The sequence below is a fragment of the Xenopus laevis genome, chromosome 2S, assembly GCF_017654675.1.
Source record: "Xenopus laevis strain J_2021 chromosome 2S, Xenopus_laevis_v10.1, whole genome shotgun sequence".
NCBI lineage: Eukaryota > Metazoa > Chordata > Amphibia > Anura > Pipidae > Xenopus > Xenopus laevis.
In genome coordinates, this window is record NC_054374.1 from 95,674,349 (window position 1) to 95,694,052 (window position 19,704).

General features: G+C 37.4%; 1 protein-coding gene across 5 annotated transcripts in view; it reads right to left on the reverse strand.

The window, feature by feature from the left end:
- Nucleotides 1-19,704, reverse strand: part of msi2.S (musashi RNA binding protein 2 S homeolog) — a 435,916-nt gene that overhangs the window by 280,626 nt on the left and 135,586 nt on the right. For all 5 annotated transcript variants that reach the window (XM_041583047.1, XM_041583046.1, XM_041583048.1 and 2 more), the window contains 1 exon segment: nucleotides 18,429-18,521. In XM_041583047.1, the coding sequence (XP_041438981.1) occupies nucleotides 18,429-18,521 (93 nt within the window).

Below are 19,704 nucleotides of genomic sequence, written 5' to 3' on the forward strand. Positions count from 1 at the left end.
CATCTAATACCTTCTCATTCACAACACCTAGGTCCCCCTCTGCTGTATCTATCTACTATCTGTGAACAAATGGCTTGACATCAAGACAGCTACATAGAGTATACTTTAGCTACACTAACAGGTGCCTATAAATGGACACACTAGCCTACAGCAACAGAATGAAGGAAGGTTGGTGGATGTTGCTGATGTCTCAGGCAACCCCTCTAGCAATTGGATACTGATATAAAACCGGAAAATATAAAGTCACCAGTATAATCTGCCTATTGGCATTATCTGACTGCAGGGCATAAAAACTGTCATTGTAAATTGCCACATTCACAGGATACCCTATCTAATGTTTCATCTAAGTAGGTTCTTTTGCACCTGCAAATAGTATGAAATAATTAAGATTAAACCATTAAATTAAATATCAATAAAAAAATGATCTGCAGGTTTTCCCAAAGATGCGCAGTTAAGTACTTGCTTGGTTGTACCCCATACGTCATGTGCGTGAACATTGACCAAAATATATTTTTGTGACCTTTGTTCCTCAGAGCTCAATAGTGTAAAACCTTTTGCAGAAGTTTACAGAAGTTTCTGTAACAAAACAATTAGTGAACTAAAAGATACTGTGCACCCCTCAATACATTTGGGGAAATAACTTGATACTGAAACGGCCCTGAACAATACTGGCCCTCGACACTAAGCTGCTGCTTAACTGGCTTCAGATGATGGAAGCAACCTTCCCAAAAAGGCCTGTTAAACAGCTTTCTAGGCGGCCCCGTCTGCTTGTTATTATGCAATTGAGAAGTCATTAAATAGACAAATACCCCAGAAGCAGGGTCGATCACGCTTAAAAAACTATTGAGGCTGCAGATGTCTCTTTCTCTAATTTGATGTGTTTTGAAAATAGATTCAGTCTTTTGGCACTGACATTTGCCATTTTCTCTCCGTTCCAAAATCGTATCTGAAGCACATTTCATCTGATTGCCGGGCAAATAAAAGTGCAGAAGAAAACTCACTGCTAATAAATAAAATAATGGGGAAGTGTTGATCGTACTGCATCTCGTTGGCAGGACTCGCCAAAGTCTCCTCCAACGTACCGCAGGCCACAGAGAGTTACTTTCCCCCGTGAATCATTAACAAATATAGCAAGGAAAACATTGGCACTTGTGCTAGTTCACGTTTGCATTATAGCGAGCGCTCTCCTGGGAGAAGTGGGCCGCAGAAATAACCAGCTGGAACATCCCAATGATTGCCCCTGCAGGAGATGTATATAATAAAAATTGAAAGCTGCAGTATGAACTTCTCACATACTTGTCCTTTTGGTTTATTCATCAGAAATAATTATCTGTGCTAGCTTTCACGGGAGCACATATTTTATGATGTACATTAAAATTTAATGGATTTTTAATATTGTAACTACAGCAAGAAGCCAACCGAAAATTAAGCAATACATTTTTGCCGTGGTTTGTTGTTAGCCAATGCATCAACAGGGTTTAAATGGATTAACAGATTTAAAAATAAGCATTCGTACCAATGCAGTAATAAAACTTCCATTTTACAAGACCTGCGGGGAGAATTTTCATTATGGCAATGTAGTGTCAATATTTCTACAAGTATCAGTTTTTGGGAGTGGGCAGTTTCTTTATGATACCAATGGGGATTTTAATAGCAGGTACTTTGGCGGCTGTTTTTGATAGGGCAAATTTTCTGTGAATGGAAGATTAATACCCACAAGCCTTTAAACCTGAATGGCTGCTTAATCTATTTTATTTAAATGTGAATTCAGGAAGATGTAGCTCAAATCAAGGAGGAAATGGCAATGTTTAAGGCAAAAGAACAGTATTAGGGGAAAACACTTTAATTTCTCAATGCAAGATGGAGTATTAATATATCTGTCTGTCTATCTATCTAGCTACCTATCTATTTCTCTATCTCTCTCTCTCTCTGTTATCTGTCATCTATAGGGTCGCCACCCGGCCAAAATTTTCCAGGCCTAGGCTGGTATTACAAATTTGCAGTGTAGTACAGTATAGTACAGTATTCAATAAATTTACACGCAAGTTAAGCCCCTGGCCTGCCCAGAATCTACTCTAAATTTACCCTTTTGGTTTATATTTCTCTGCCCCAATCCTCCTGGAGGCGGCTTTTGCATTAAGCCTTGAAAGCCATAGCAGCAAATAACCTGGTGGCTATTACTGGGCACTTATTAGAAGACATCTGACTAGCTAGATGACCTACTAGACCTAGTACAGATCCTAGTGACTTTTAGTACATACAGTACCCAAATTTCGAACCGTACTGTTAGCTGTGGTCTTTGATTCCATTTTTATGGTCTTACTAAAGTAAATTCTGAGGGGGGTCATGAGATGCTATCAATATGATCCTGCTCTTGAAATAAAGGCACTCTCCTCTTTCCAACAAAGAACCTTTTGCATACCTTTCAACATCTGAAAAATTAAAAGAAGGACAAAAAAGTTGTGCTGTGTGCAGTGCTGCAAAATAAAAATGACCACACCCATTTGATGGTCACACCCCCAATTACCATGTCTATTTTACAGAATTTGGCAGCTTATGAAAGTTTGCTCACAACTTGAGCACAGTTTTAGTGCAATGTTTTGTGTATTTTAACAGTTTTTCTAATGAAAATGAATTGCCTTTTAAGCTAATATTTTTATTTCTCCCAAAAGACTTATCTTAAATACTTACAATTGCTTATCTTTGCTTATCTTTAATTGTTACAGAAGTATTGAAGTGCAGCTGCTCAGTGTTGTGGGCTGTGCTAAAAAGCCTCTTGTTTAATTAAGTTTTAGTAATGTTGTATCTTTTCTAGTGTCAGGGCAGGAGATCAAAGAGAAACTCGGGACATTTCAGTAAGAAACCCGGGACTGTGGGCTGAGCTGTCAAAATTGGGACCCGAAGAAAACTGGACAGTTAGGAGCTATGCTTTTGTGTTTTGGATAGTGGCTTTCCAGCAGACAGAGTGCCGATGTCCTTTTGGCAGACCAACTTTAATTTCCCTCTGGGTCACCAATGATTAATGGGAGCGATCCTTATTATTTTTATGGTTAAAAATAAGATGGGTGCCACTCATTATCATTGCTTAAATGGTTAAAATGTTGTCCTAATATCATGTTTTTATTACATAAACTGCCCAAGGCATCATCCATGTTTACACAGACAATTCCATTGGGTCATGAGAATGTCAGACAAAATTCCAAACTGTTATGCAACTAGTGTTATTCAGAGCCACGCAATTAACATCTTTATCTGCAGATTGCTCAGTTATTTAGCTGGTGACATAGTAGGTAGCACGTGGGAGCTGATAAGAAATGTGACCCCCACGGTTAACCCAGGACCACTCCCAGCTCTGATCCTGGACTTTCAACTCTCCTCCCTCACCCCCAAGTAAAGTAGCAAGGTGTCTACAAGTAGAGGTATGTGGCACCCTGGAAGTGAGTGCTGGCTTGCACATTTCCCGACTGGGGTAAGGAACCCTAAGTTGACAGCCCCAATAGGCCCCAAATAACCCAGTCCGATAGTGACTATGTATCTTCAGTGTGTCTATGTAAACTAAATAATAATCATTTATTTGTTGTTTTTTATTACTTTCAACAAATGTTTCAGAAAACTAATTTCCTGTGTTACTTTGGAAAAGGGTCATCTTACAGAAAAAGTTTAAGTCGTTCCAAATCATAATTACATTACAATAAACATCTTCAGGCTTACATACAATGTGTGGACACAACGATTACTCTGTAACATTGTAAAGGAAAATAAAAAATGAAAGAAGCCAGGACAACATGCATGGACATCATAAAGCCGAAGACCCTTCATGTGATTTATTTTTTACCAAAGTCATTGATCTGTTTCTGAAAGTTTCCGATTAAATACCAATAAGATTTGAAAGGCAGAAAATAAACATAAATTCCCCAAACCTGAAAAATTTTGCGATATAAATAAAAAATTCACAATAGTCTTTGTCCAAATGAGACTCATAAACAACCACAGAGGAAGAAAGAATAAAAGAGAATAGCTTTTTGTCTGTCAACTATCACCATTTCCCAGGTTCTTAGGTGGACCAACATAACTCAAATAAGCAACAATACGCACTGTGAAAAGCGATTTGTCATTGGTCGGCATACTGGGAATCACCAACTTCAGGTTTACAGAGCAATCAAGGCTGCTATCACTGGGCAACTCTGCAGCAGCCGACAGTATTTCAAAACAAGAATTAAGGCTGAGAGGCCACGGAGCCCTTTGTGATCAAATGATAAAGTTGTCAAGAGAGCCAACAGGCTTAATTCCATGTCTGCCCAGCCACATCACAGTAAATCTTTCACTCGTATGTCTCCCTTCAGTCCGTATATTATGGTTTTATGACAGTAAGCATGTACCGTCTTCATCACATCGACAGAGCCTGTTATTCACTCATAAAACAGATGCTTTTTTATTTAGGCAATTGCCATAGCCAGGAATTAAAAGAACTTAAGGGGAGACTGTTTAACTTGAATTACACGAGCCATAAGCATTCGATCTATACAAAGGGAAGAAACACGTTGCTGTCCTCTAACAGACAATGGAGGCAACTTCGGGCGACTATGGAAAACGCATCGTCACGTTTGCTTTAGCACAGGCGACTTTCCATTATAGCCTATGGGAAAACACGCTGAGGCAGTTCGGGGAGATTGTCGCTCAGAAGACTATGCGATTAGTCGCCAGGCGACAAAATCTCCCCGAATCTCCTTGTGTAAACTAACCCTTACGAGGGCGAAATGTCAGTATTGGTGTAAACTTCTGTTCAGTGGTCGTAAATAAATAAAACAGCCACTTAATATCAGCACCAATAATAGAACTGCTGATATAAATTATGTCTTGGAAGCAGCAAAGGGGGGGTTGGTGAAAATTGAAACAGTTCAAACTTCCTTTACAGTAATAGTCTCCAGTTGAGCATAATCACCAAAGCTATAGTGATAAGATTGCCAAAAGTAGACAAACATCTGCGAGAGGAATTCATCTCCGAGGGAAAGCCAACAGCTTGTTATCATTAAAGAGGCGATGCGCGCTTGGCGTTTGAACTGCAGGCCATCTTGTTACTGCGTTTTCTGAGGCAATTGCACCAGATGTTGGCAACTATCCTCAGATGGATGACAAGCACCTGCTGTTGGAGAAATTAAATTTTCCTATGCCCTTTTTTTTATTTATTATTATTTTGCAGGGAAGAAAGGAGAAGATACCTGACCCTTAGAAATAACCTGCATTTCACGGCCTGAGCAGAGCTGCTGACTAACAGGAATGAAAAATGAGAGTAATGCAGAGTATGCTTGACTTGGCCAAAAGACATCTACAGGTTCATAGCCTGCAGACATTTGGATGGTGCAATGTGTCTAGCTCACATCCCCTAGCAAGGCCACGCTCTGCCACTTTAGGTAAAGCAGATCAAGTCTGAAAGGCTGATAAATATATTCTATGAAACAGATGAACCATCTCAAATGTAGCTAGTACTTGCTAGTACATGAATCTGAAACTCAAATTCAAAGAGAATCAATAACACATAAATAAATACAAAAAGCCTTAATCCAAAAGTTATTCTTTGGAAAAACGACTCTGAAAAATATCCTTTGTATCAGTAGCAATCTGCCATAAGTATATAGTATATTTACTGACGTTGGGTGACTGGGCTGTTACTGTTGGTTACTGGGTGAGGGAGCGTAAATCTGTGTGAAATTTCTAGTAGACATTTCTGTTGCATGAATAACATGCCTAATTGGGAGGAGACAGTGATCAATATTATAATAGGCAGACTGCAGAGGAGGTGCCTGGGGCAAGAGATTGTTTTCTCAGAAACTTATGCAAGAACTCATTTGGGAAGAATCGGCAACTCTATCCCAGGAGGGCTAGGGCAGATGAACCTGCCAGCAGCAATTCCAAAGCATGATGTGCCAAACAGGAGCAATATGGTTGGGTCTGTGGGAATGTTTGACAGGACACAGGTTAAGTTTCCTGCTTGGTAAGAATATTTTAGGCTAGAGATTATTAGGTAAAGGGTAAGTGTAAGATAATAGGAGGGGGAAGATCCAGGTCCCTCACAAAGGAAGTAATGTGCGGGAATGCAAGAAATAGACGGTTGCCATTTTGTTGGGTACCTGCTTGCTTGAAGTTTCTCTCTTAGAGCAAAGGGCCTCTGGGAGTTTGTGTAGTTCTTGACAGATGCAGCCATTTAAACTCTCTGTACCCCATGCTGGGGAAGTTAAAACATCTAGTGGCTATGGTAACATACGCACCTGGAACCATTGTCAGGGACTTGAGAATTAGTCAGTTAAAGGAATTATCAACCCAAAAAAAATGTTGTGCCTAAGAAAGGAAAACACAATTATAGGCAACTTTCCAATATAAATTTATTAAAAATTGTTAATGTATTGAAAGTTATTTATAAATGTAATTGTAATTGAAAGCAGCATTTGCAAAAAAACAGTCTCCTCCAGCAAGACAGGTCTGCCAATCCGTTGGCTTGTGTTACAAAAGCCGAAGAGTCACCTTGGCAGAGAATAGAAAGGGACAGCCAAACACTGCTTTCAATAGCAATACAAATAACTTGAAAAAAACATAAGAAAATGTACAATGGATATATATTGCAAAGCTGCTTTATTAGGCAAAAAAAATTTGGGGGTTGACATGTCCTTTAAATGTTAATGTTGAAATATGTACAATGTAATAACTACATTATTATTTAACATAAATGATGGATGTTTTTTGCATGGCCTTTTTCCAAATGATGGTGACCCTGGTAGTAAAATACTTACCTGTCCCACTAAATAACAAATCTAACATCTGTTTATAGATATCTGCTAAGGAGGGGCTGCTTTCCGTGATGTCACAAGTGAAATCCAATAGTTTTGCAGCACTGCTGTTTTATAAGTAGCTTCCTTGTACACAACTGAGTCTCAGTACATGCACCATCTAGTGGCTGTATGCATAACAAATTAATATGACTAATAGATACAGTTAGGTTAGAAAAGTAAACAGAAAATCTGAATTACTACTGCTTTTATGAAAAATACTGAAAGGGCTCTATATAGATAAAAAAAGACAATCAAGGTTTTTTTCCTTAATATTTAAATATAGTACTAGTGTTGTGAATTACTATGATTTAAAGATCATATTTGTATACTTTATATGATATTAGTAACAAAGGTAAAATAAATTAATTGAGCAAAAGCCTTTAATCCTGTCTCTCAGCCGATAAGCCAAATTAAACCCTGACCTTGTCCTTGTGTATAAAAGTCAAAAAACAAAATTGTGCCATTTGTGGATACAAAAGTGCGGGGATTGTTGCAGAAACAATAGAATAGAAGTAGCAAGTTTAGTACACTGTGTTTTGTATAAGGGATTACAACTCCCAGCACTTTGGTAGTGTTTATTTCAGGAGAACTAAAGCTTTACTAAAGAAGTAGGCCAGAAATATTGTACATTATGTTTGGGGCTTCTGTACCAGCCCAAGGCAACCACAGCCCTTTAGCAATAAAGAGCTGTGTCAAAGATGCCCCAGTAGCTTCCCATCTTCTTTTCTGCTGATTCAATTCACATGCTCTGTGCTCCTGTCACTTACTGAGCTTAGGGACCCACTCAACATATATTGTACACATAGAATCTAAATGTATAAATATAAGGCTGTTTAGCAATTAATACTACATGGCAGCACAGAAACCAGTGCAATTAGCATCAGAATTTAATGATCAGCCTTGTAGCATTGTCTTATATTACAGGCCAACCCCATTTTTTGCTTGATAATTGGTGACGACCCCTAAGCTTAGCTTCTCAACAGCTGCTCAGAGCCCACTGACCATGTGAATGTTGCAGACACTTTCCAAGATGGTGACCCCCTGTGACAAGTTTGAAGTCCTGGATATTTGCTACTATTGAGAAACTGAAATATGGCATTTTTAGTCACTCATTTTTAGGGTTTATTTCTCCTTAAAGTGAGAAGTTGTGGCATACCATTTATTACAGCCTTAACTTTATTTCCCTTTTTAAAGGGCCAAAGAGCCATAGTCAGGAGGCTCGTTTCACATGTAACCTTCAAGTGCCTTTGGGAAATGCACAGTCTCTCCATGTTTGGGGATTCAACATCCTTCAAAAATTCAGTGTTGTATAAAATGGCCATAACAGTCAGGACAAAATCGAAGTGTCCAGTTCCATTTTCTGCATTACTAAACAGCTGCAAATATTTCTAGAAAATGTGATAGTTGATGGCTGTGTGTCGCTGTTTGCATTTCAGTGGAAGATGCTTTAGGATATTGGTGACTTTTATAATGTTAGTTAGAGACTAGTGCATACACTAGATAATTCAGATCAATGTATTTTCAATTTAACATTATGCAAAAAAAGGACAGACCAAAACCAACAAGTGACTTGTATACTGGAATATATACCTGCCATCTATAGAGCTGAAAGAAAGAGAAAGTTGTCAGTGAAAACAAATTTGATTCCTTAATTCTGCAGAAGAGCTGCTTCATAGATCACCATTTCTATTCTTTCTGTGCTTGTGTCAACAAGTGAACACTAACAGAAGAGAATCCAGAGGAGAGTCAGAGCCCAGTGGCAGTAACAATGGCCGGCATTGTAGAACTGATCAATTATACATTTTCAGGCCAGACAGAAAGAAGAACAAATAGGAAGTCCAGTTTCCCTCAAAGTGACATAATATCTTGAGCCCAAGTTTAAAAATAATTTGTTTCGGCTGTTGAAACAGTTTTAGCTGCTGTGTTTTATAAAGCTTTAAGCATAGGCAGTTGTAATATAAACTGTTTATATACTAACACAGTTAAAGGTTTATTTAGTAGGGCTTTCAATTTGTATCCTGGCATCAAAACCAGTTCATTTAAACTTTTAAGACATGTTCACATAACAGATTTGCTCTTAAGGTGGCATTACCCTGGCCAATTGTCTGGGGGATCCAACCAGCTTGATCAGAACTGCAGCTCCTCTTTACTTTATTGCAGATATAATACACAAAAGCCCTGAATATCTTGTAAATTATATCCTTATAAACGGTGAGTAGTGATGTCATCAGTTATAAACGGTGAGTAGTGATGTAATTTCTGTCACATGACTCACTAAAATTTGTGTATTATAATAAATAAAGTACCCCCAGTTGTAAAATATGAGGATATTATAAGTTACCTCGGAGTTCCATGACCTGTATAAAAAATCATGGTCATGAAACTCCTCGGTAACTTATAATATCCTTATATTTTACAAGAGGGGGTACTTTATTCACTATATAATTGGTGGCATCAATGTAACGCCAGCTGCTAGTGTTAAAGATGTGTAATCATTCATAATACTGCATCCACGATTGACTGGTATTACAACATATTGTACTTATTTAGGGGGAGGGAGGGTTTAAAATGTTCTTCCAACACATAAACTCAGTCACACCCAAACTGTAGCAACTGTGGCCTTTACTAGCTCATTTTAGCAAAGCAGCAGTTACTAAAAAGTAACAGTTTCAGCCTTGTCTGTCCTACTCTGGGCTCACATGGACAGCCTTTTGATGAAAGAGCAAATCTTAATATCAATGTCTGCAAGGATGAAATAATTCAGCTCCAGTGCTGAGCCAAGACAAGATGAACTATGCATTCACTCACACAAGACCATGACTCCTCGCACTCAGTGGCACCGACTCTTCAGCCGCCAACCCAGGCCCTGTTTCTAAATGCTGATGAAATGAGCCCACATGGGGAGGGGGTTTCTTTTCTCATGCTAATGAATCCATGGAGCATACTATTTTATCTAAATCTGTATCCGTGAGTCCCCAAGGGAAAAGAAAACGTAGGTAGCTGGTGTGTCTTATGAATGCTGCTGTTTTAACTCTATCTGTACAAGGACAAAACAACAAAGGCACATGGATGTATAAAAATCCATTTATCTCCAAGCCCCAGTGACAAAATGAAGATTTCAGATAGAAATTATCAGCAAACATGACAACAAGCAAGACCCTTTGAAACACAGATTATTATGTAGACCTGTAATTAGGCAGCAAAAATACAATCATCCCAAAAAATATATAGGGAAAAGTAGAGTCACAAGCACTATTTGCTGTGAATCTTTAACAGGAATGTGACGTGCCATAAAATAGAACCATTCTGCTGATCTGTATCTTAATGGATTACCTTTTCTATTTAAACTGAACAACATTTAAGAGGTAATGGCACAGATAGTGTGTTGTAGTCATGCATTACAGGACATTTTCTCACATACCGTCCTATTACAGTTAACAAGAACACTTGCTTGAGGCACTCTTGAACTAATGCCAACAACACGATGGCCTCTGCTTTCACGATATAGTATGATTCTAGGGGTCATTTACTAAGACCTGGGGCAGAAGTGCAAGAGCACTATGGAGTGCAAGAAAGTGGGCCTAATTACTCGTGCAGAGGGCACTTCTGTCCACTGAATTTACTTTGCACTGGAGGTACAGAGTGAAGCCCAGACAGCTGCAGGTAAGCCTTGTACATAAAGTATGTCATAGGGCAGCTGCCTAACTTGGGTGTCTTAGTAATGTGCCAAACAGGTAGGGAACAGGAGAGGGGACACCTACGTGGTTCCCCATACCACCAGCTTGTGAACAAACGGATTCCAACGGAGATCACACCAGCTTCCCAGATGTTATAGTGACTCACATTTTCTATATTTACAAGATTTGTGTTTTTTTTGGAATAAGTAATCTAAGATTGCTGAACATTGGGATGGGATGATATGTGTATATTGATAACACCTCAGAAAGAAAGAATATTTCTCCATATATATATATATATATATATATATATATATATATATATATATATATATATATATATATATATATATATATATATATCCACAGTCATATAGTCATATCTCACATGTCTCAACACAAACCACACAAAACAGTCTCTACCTGACAGGAGTTGGTATAACACTACAATGATTTATGTAAAGCTAGAGAGAGCTCATGATCCAATGCCCTAATATGACAGGGAACTGCAGCCTGTAGCTTTCTAGCTGTTACTAAACGTATGGCTTATGTAGGATGCTGGGCTTTTTAGTTGCTTTTGAGTTGCAGCTGGAGAGCTGCATGTTTGGGATCTCTGGTATAGACTGAAAAAGGTAGCAAATCCGCCCTACCCCAAAAAAAATAAACAAGCTAAATGTTAACTGTATCTGACAAACATGTGCATAACAAACTGCTTTAAGGAAATGTGCTGCTGACTTTGCAGTTCCTTCCACCACATGAACTATATTCTCTTTTACTCAGGGATCACTATGACCAGGTATCAATGTAAAGTTCCATTAGCCAAGCAGCAGCCTCTGATGGTTGACTTGCAAGGACAAAGACATCTTCTAGGTATAGTCACTTTCAAAAAATAAAACATTTTTCTAAAGTACTGAAAAGTTTTATGTATCACCATGTCCTCTTTGATATGCAATCAGATGGTTTCTAGGTGAAAACTTCCATCTGACACTGATATTTCTATTAAGCAAAGGGTCACGGGATCAGCTGCAAGTTCCAGTGTATTAAGGAGTTAAAATGTCATGTCAGACAACAAGCTCTGGCACAAACTCAGAAGACACATGGGAACCAAGGCAGCTGAGTTATAAAGGCCTGATTGTAGCAGCCCACTGGATTGGAAATGACTTGTAGGCCTAACGAAACAAAACTTTGGCAGGAAAACAGAATGAAAGGAATCAGACAATGAAAGACAGGAACAAAGGGAGCAGAGTTGTTTCAGCTTAGCAAAATAAGCTCACTTTGTTGTTGGAAAAAGCCAAAGCCGATTAGGATAAACCAATGACTAAGCATAAGTCTTCCAAACTAATTACGCAGTTCGCCATGTGAAGTGTGATAGAGAAAGTTGTGGCCACTTTTCAGTCCTGCTTTCTACCCAAATCCCATAACACAAAAGAAAAAGATCTCCCAGCATGCACATGAAGTCTGTCAAAAATGCTCCAAGAGTAGAGCTCAAGAGATTACAATCCAAGGTTAAAGTCATAAACCTTTTAAGAAACAGACAAAACACCCATCACTGCATTTGTCTATGTTGGATCCTGGGGCTCACTTACTTACATAGATGGTAAATAACCAGCACAGAAACCCATAGCAGCCCAGCATATAAGATTTCATAACTATTTCACAAGTAGTAGAGTGTTCTGACAATCAATTAAAAATTGATAATTATGGATATGGGCCTAACATAGGCCTGCATGGCTGCAAAGCACTTTCACATTTCTCAAAGGCCCCTCAAATATTTCCATGAGATAAAAACAAGCCAAATGAAATACATTACATAAAAATTTAATGTGCATACATCTGTATACATTTTGCTTTATGTGCCAGATGAATGTGTAATGCTGCCCTGTACATGTGTACAAATAAAGAGTGAAAAATGGAACACAAAAATAACATGTCAGTTCTGAACAAGGCTGGTTCCATGAACCAGAATAAATCAGAACAACACTTCATAAAGTCTTCTCATTGAAAGTTAAGCAGCTCTACACCATTAAAAGATATAAAATGCACAGCTACCGGGAGCCGATGTGTAGCATATAGCAGGAGTACTAAAATAGAGCTGTGATCATGAAGTGCTGAAGATTTGTGAAATCCAAGTGCAACCCAAGAAAGTGTGCGACTGGAATACTCAGCATGGCTGGTTTGATTACAGCCTTGGTTACTTTACAGATTCTAACCTAGTGACCTTTAGCTGGTGATCAGTAGATCTCCAGAGTCTGTCAACAAGCAGCTTGTCTAAATCACCCTCCTGCTTCATGCTTTTCATTCAGATATTTATTCTGTTGAGGTTACATAAGAAATAGATGATTAAATATAACAATATACATTTTCTCAGAAATTAATATTTAAATAATATTTACCATGGCACAGAATGCTAACAATGCTTTTATGGATGTAGATCATGATGGAACAACATCACTAAAAGTAGACTTTACATTAGTAAAGTATGGGCACTCGTGTCTTAGAAGAACAGTGCCCAAAATCAGGAAACAAGGGTCTACTCTTAACAGTCGTATTATTAGATGTATCCCCAGTGAAGAACTGTTGTTATTTAGCCATGATTATTGAGCTGATAATTACTTCATATTTTAAAATCCTGCGTATGTCACTATTGGCCTGAAGTTTAGCCATGAGCAATCCAAAGCCTGGTTAACATGGTACATTATCAACTTTGTTCTTAAATATATCATTATGTTTTATAAATGGGATTAATAACAGGCACATAGTTCACTTCAGGCCTAAACACCCCATATCAATTTATCATGTTTGTTTTTAATCAGCAGGATAAACAATACAACCTGCTTGGTTTCTACCTGATTGGTAGCTAAGGGTTTCTTGAAGATGAGCAAACTATGCATGTTACTGTGTTAGACCATTTGCTGCTGTTTGTATAACAGTTGCAACTTTAATAACAGCTCATAATGCAAACATTATGAATGGCTACAAGATGACCTAACCGTTAAAATATTCTCATCTCCTGACTGGCCATGGCTTGGTTCCAATGTTCCCTCTAATTTCTTTTTGGATTCATGCAGAAGCATGGCACAGAGAGGTGGATGAATTATAATAAATACTTAACTATATAAAAATGTTACCAACAACTTTCTAATATACAGTAATCATTGTCAATGTTTATAAAGTATTTAGTAAAAATGTATAATATTTCAAAGCAGCATCTGTCTGCCCCTTTCTGCAATGGTGGCACTGACATTTGAAACAATGCAGCAGAAGTCGGCCGATTAACAGAACTGGGGGGAAGCATGCAACACTGACTACGTGCATAAAGTGCATAAAGGAACAGAGAGATACTGCTTTCAGTTACTGTATATTTATATTTTACAACCACTGAACCTTTTTAAAATGAACGTATATAGGAAAATAACACCAAATTGCATTTTCTAGGTAAAACGTTATTTTTGGATTTACATCACCTTAAAGGAACAGTAACACCAAAGATGAAAGTGTTTTAAAGGAATAATAATGTAATGTAATTTTGCGCTGCACTGGTAAAACTGGTGTGTTTGCTTCAGAAACACAACTATAGCTTATATAAACAAGCTGCTGTACACCATGGGGGCAGCCATTCAAAGCTAAAAAAGCAGAAAGGGCACAGGATACACATCAGATAACCGATAAGCTCTCTAATATACAATGGGATTCTTCAGTACTTATCTGTTATCTATTTTGTATCCTGTGCTTTAATGGCTGCCCCCATAGCTACACTGTAACTTGTTTATATAAATTATAGCAGAGTTTCTGAAGACAATCCACCAACAATACAACAGTACAATATATTGTCATTCCTTTAATTTTTTGCTGTTATTGTTCCTTTAAAGGCAAACCATCATGCTCCGTGTAACAGGTGCCTGAAAACTTCCAGCACACTTCATTTTTATTTTTTAACCAACTAAAACCATTCTGTCATTTTTCCAGCAGCAATCTAAATGGAACATCCCATGTTTAGACAAACTAGCTAAGAAGCACTGTCATTTGGACTACTGCATTATAAAATAAATTAAATTTTTTTCTTAAAAAAAAAAGTCCTGCATTAAAGTTCAATCCACTTTGCCTGAAGCTCAATACCACCGTTACTGAAACCATATGTGCTTCTTTCTCTGACCTGCGTATCAGTTTTGTTTCCTGTTCCCCCCAGTTCTGTTTATTTCACCTCATGTTTTCTATTAAGCTCTCTCCTTTAGCGGCCTTCCTCGTTATCCACGTGTGGCAAAATCTTCCACCACCCATACATAAAGCTCATTGCGGCATGGAAAGGAAATGCACACTGAGCAATAATCTGCATGGAAAGGAACAAACACTGAACACATTCCCTGAGGAGCAACACCCATAATAAAGTCCTTTAATATTTGCTGAAATGATACCTCCAGCATTACCTTATAAGCATTAGTTATGTACGTCCCCATGGCAAAGTAAAACCAACACTTTCCATGACCGTCAAACTATGACTATGCCCACTCCTTTATCAAACTTTAAAATGTAAATAATGAATAATAAATTACATTTGCCTTACAACTGAGATTCTGACGAAACTTTTTAATACAGGCACACACACATATCCTGCTTCTTGCTGATATATTCAATTCTTCATTCTCAATCTGTATATTTAATCCCTTTCCATTACACAATGGTTCTTTACTGCATCTGAGGACCGTTATGAAAAGCATTGTGAGATAAATATTATATATGAAACATTTTTCCTGTTATTCAGTTCTTGATGTATTTTGTACTAGCCTTTATATATATATTATTAGCAAACTCCTACCAGTCTTACTTACTTTAAATGACCCTACTTTTCATTTCCCTTACCCCCACATGCCTCCTTGCTCTGTTATTAAAGTGGTTGCTCACCTTTGAGTTACATTTTTAGTATGATGTAGAGAGTAATATTCTAAGATAATTTACTATTGGTTTTGATTTTTTTATTGTTTGTGGCTTTTGAGTTATTTAGCTTTTTTTTTCAGCCGCTCTCAAAATCCCTATTAAAACATTGTGGTTGCTAGGGTCCAAATAATCCTAGCAACCATGCATTGATTTGGATAAGTATCTGGGATATGAACAGGAGAGGCCTGAATAGAAAGATGAGTAATAAAAAGTAACAATTTGTAGCCTTACCGAGCATTTGTTTTTAGATGGGGTCAGTGAACTCCATTTATATTAAAAAACTATAAAAACTATAAAAAAGAAAAAATGAAGGCCAATTGAAAAGTTGCTTTGAACTAACCATTTTATAACATACTAAACATTGGTGTAAAGGTGAATCACCCTTTTAACTATTTCTAATATTGCACCTCTCTGTTATCCAACCCAATCTGTCATGCCAACCATTAGTGGAACTAAAACAACTATCAACACTGGGCTGCACTGGTACAGCTGTATTCCTACACGTACACATTCTAGGAGAGATGGTTACGCAAACTGCTGACGTTTTAAAGACCACAGCAAAGAGTATCCTCTCATTCGCTGAATAAGTATACAGAATGTTCCATATACACACACGACAGAACCAGTAACACTCTGAAACTTAGTTGCATTTGTTAAAATGTCTCTCTTGTAGCAAAAGCAAGTCACCATCGGTGGCTACAAAATAATTCTGTAGCTTCTTTTCAGAGGGAGCTGGTTTCTCTGCTCAAGGGTTGGTAGGGTTGAAACATTTCATCAGGATTCACTTATTGATTTGAAGAAGCAGAGTTGAGGGAAAAAATGGAAGAAATGATTGCATGAAATGATTGTATATGTTAACTGTATACTGTCATTTTATAATTACCCCTTCTACTATAATTTAATCCTGCACATCAGCAATCCTTTCTCCAACATAAGAAGAAAACTTAGAGGTACCCCTCTTGTGCCCTTTATTTTGTTCTAACAGTCGCACATAACAGCATTTCTTTCTGATCAAATGCACAGAATTAGCACTTTACAAATCAATCCCAATAATTATGTTTATAATGGAGAAAAAGTACTGCTGCTCAAATAACAACTTACCCCTATTAAACTGCTGTTCAACGATTTTCCAATGCTGAATATACAACAAAATTTGTTTCTAAGCACTTATCACTTGATAGAACCAAAACAATGCTTTAATAGATTTCGGCTGTCATGATAATGTTTATGTTTTCATCTATGCTTTTGCATTAATCTCTTATTTCTCTGTTCATTTGTTAAATTTCAATTCAATAATTATAGTGAATGAAAGCTCAGTCCAAGGAATAATTACAAGAATCAAATCTGAGATTACGACCCACATAGGGCACTATATTGTAAGTCCAGCTAACAGTATAACTGACATCAGTCAGGTCAAAGTGCCCTGAAAACAGATGAATTTGCAAAGAATAATTACTACCAATACCTCAGTGTTGTGTTGCTTGTGATTTGTTGTAACTTGTTTCCAGCTATGCCGCTATAGTTTTCCTTTAACATACTTGCCAAACTACAACTCTCGAAATTCTGACAGCGGCTACAATTGATTTACAATTGTAATTAAACAGTCCATTCTCAATCATTCAGAACTGAACTGCGTCAGAAATAGATGTTAAATAGGAAGATCAAATCCTATACAGCATATATAATAAGTTCCACTTTAACAAGAGGGGTAGGCTTGCTGTTAATAACCATAATTTTCATATTTGAGAAATGCATTAAAACAGGCTACACATGGACTTCAGCTGCCTAAACATATAATCATCGCACATATGATGATTATGAATACAATCATCCTTCTGAAACTGCTCAGTGTGAAACAGATACAAACTGTCTCAGCTCTCTTATTTCAGCTACTAAAGTGTAGTCACTCAGCACAAGAGCTGTACCCCAGTTCAACTTGTAGGTTATAGAAGTTCTCTATGAATGCCAGCCCAAGTATGAAAGGCAAAACTGCCTGCCGTTACTGACATAGGGGCTCATTTATAAACACTTGACAATTCTGCGCCTGAACAGTAACCCACAGAAACCAATTAGTGCAGTGATTGCTATTTAACAGGTGCCACTTTTGGAAACAATGCCTTATTGCAATTAGCTCTTTTTAAGAGATGATCAATTATAGTTTGTAGAAAGTCCTGATGTTCAGTGATTCATCAGCCCAGGGCCTAAAACATGTTGTAAGTAATTTTACTCACTGCTGCTTTATAAAGCAACGTTTTCTACCCTTTATCATGTTTCTATCACTGGTGAAAACATCCCAAGCAACTAGGAGCAGGGGTTGGCCACAAAAGGTTCCCTATCACTGCTCTTAGCATCATATGTTTATCATTTAACATTTTGAATTTGCATTCTGACGATAAGTTATGATGAATGAAAGGAGAAGTGAACAGTGAAGATTCTTAACAGTAACTATATTTCTTTTGAATACACAAGAGATATGGATTGCCTTTAAATGATATCCCTATAAATGGTGCTTAGTGATTTCATCAGATACAGTTTGTGCTCCGTGATATACAGTATTATCTGTCACACTGAAACTTGTGTGTCATCACTAATTATGTACAACAATAATTATAAAATATGTTTAAAAATATAAAATATTGTAAAATATGAGGATATTAGAAGTCACCTCAGGGTTCCATGACCTGTATACAAGCACTCAGCCTATGGACTCATGCCTTGATATGGCCATTGAACTTACCAATATCTACACGTAGTAAATAAGACTCAAAAATCAAAAATGACAGAACTGAGATGTCAACATGATACATTTGGTAACCAAGAAACTCTTGACTAACCACACAAACGTTATACAGATCATAAAATCATATGCAATTCCCAGTTAGATGTCCCAAGCAATAACCCATGCAAAGTGAAGGTTAAAACCTACACCATCCTAGACAATAATGCACCACATGAAATTATTGCTTTCAGATGTAGTAGAATGGCTGGTTCTTACCTTTCCATACTGTTCAAAATATTGCTTTACATCTTCTACTACCGTGTTCGCTGATAATCCACCTACAAAAATTTTCTTTGTTCTTGTGACCATCTGCAGGAAACAAGAAAAGAGACACATGGTTTAATCAGATTATTTGGCACAACAAAAGCGGACAAAAATATCATTCAGATATCACTGGTAATCCAATTAACTGGAATAATTTTCCATGAAAGAGAGTTTACAGCAAGATCCAATTACATTTGATGCGGATAGTATGTAAGGGCATATGCACATTAGGGGGCACATTTACTAAGGGTCGAAAATCGAGGGTTAATAAACCCTCAAATTCGACCCTCGAAGTAAAATCCTATGAATTCGAATAGAAAACTGATGGGGAAGGTCTCCATAGGCTAACATTGTACCTCGGTAGGTTTAAACTGCCGAAGTATGTAGTCGAAGTTTTTTTTAAAGTGACAGTACTTCGACTATCGAATCGTTCAAATCAAAGTCAAAGTCGTAGTCGAAGGTCGTAATAGCCTATTCGATGGTCGAAGTACCCCCAAAAAAACTTTTCAATTCAAAGTTTTTTTACTTTGAATCCTTCACTCGAGCTTAGTAAATGTGCCCCTAGATGTTATAAGAAAAAAGATAAATCTGAGGCCTGTCATTAGAACTCTCCAAAAGCATCCTAGAATAATATAACAAACAAAGCATTCTGGGTAACAAAAGGTGTGAGTGAATATTTTTGGTGTACCAAACAGAACATTTAATTCCTTTAAGCAAAAGGAAGGTATGGTGAACTCAATACTTGGGGGCATATTTATCAAGGGTCGAATTTCGAATTGAAAAAACTTTGAAATTCCAATTCAAAAAGACCAAATTACGTTAAGTTTTTTTTTTTGGTCGAATAGGTCAGTTTTTGATTGAATAGGTTCTGTATTTGGCCGAATTCGAATCGTACGAATCGAAGGAATATCGCTTTCGATCGGATTTGATTCCAAGTTTTTCCCAAAAAAAAACCACCAATTGACTCCAAATAGGTTCTACGAGGTCCCCCATAGGCTAAAACAGCAATTCGGCAGGATTTAGATGGCGAATGGTTGACGTCGAATTTTTAAAGAGACAGTATATTTTTTTTTCCAATCCAAATTGAATTTCGACTATTCCCTAGTCGAAGTACACAAAAAATAGCTTGAAATTCAAATTTTTTCAATCCACAAAAGCACTCACGGCAACAAAGTTTCAAAGTGTGTCAGTGCATCTTTGAATTATGCATGGTGCATCAATGCATCAA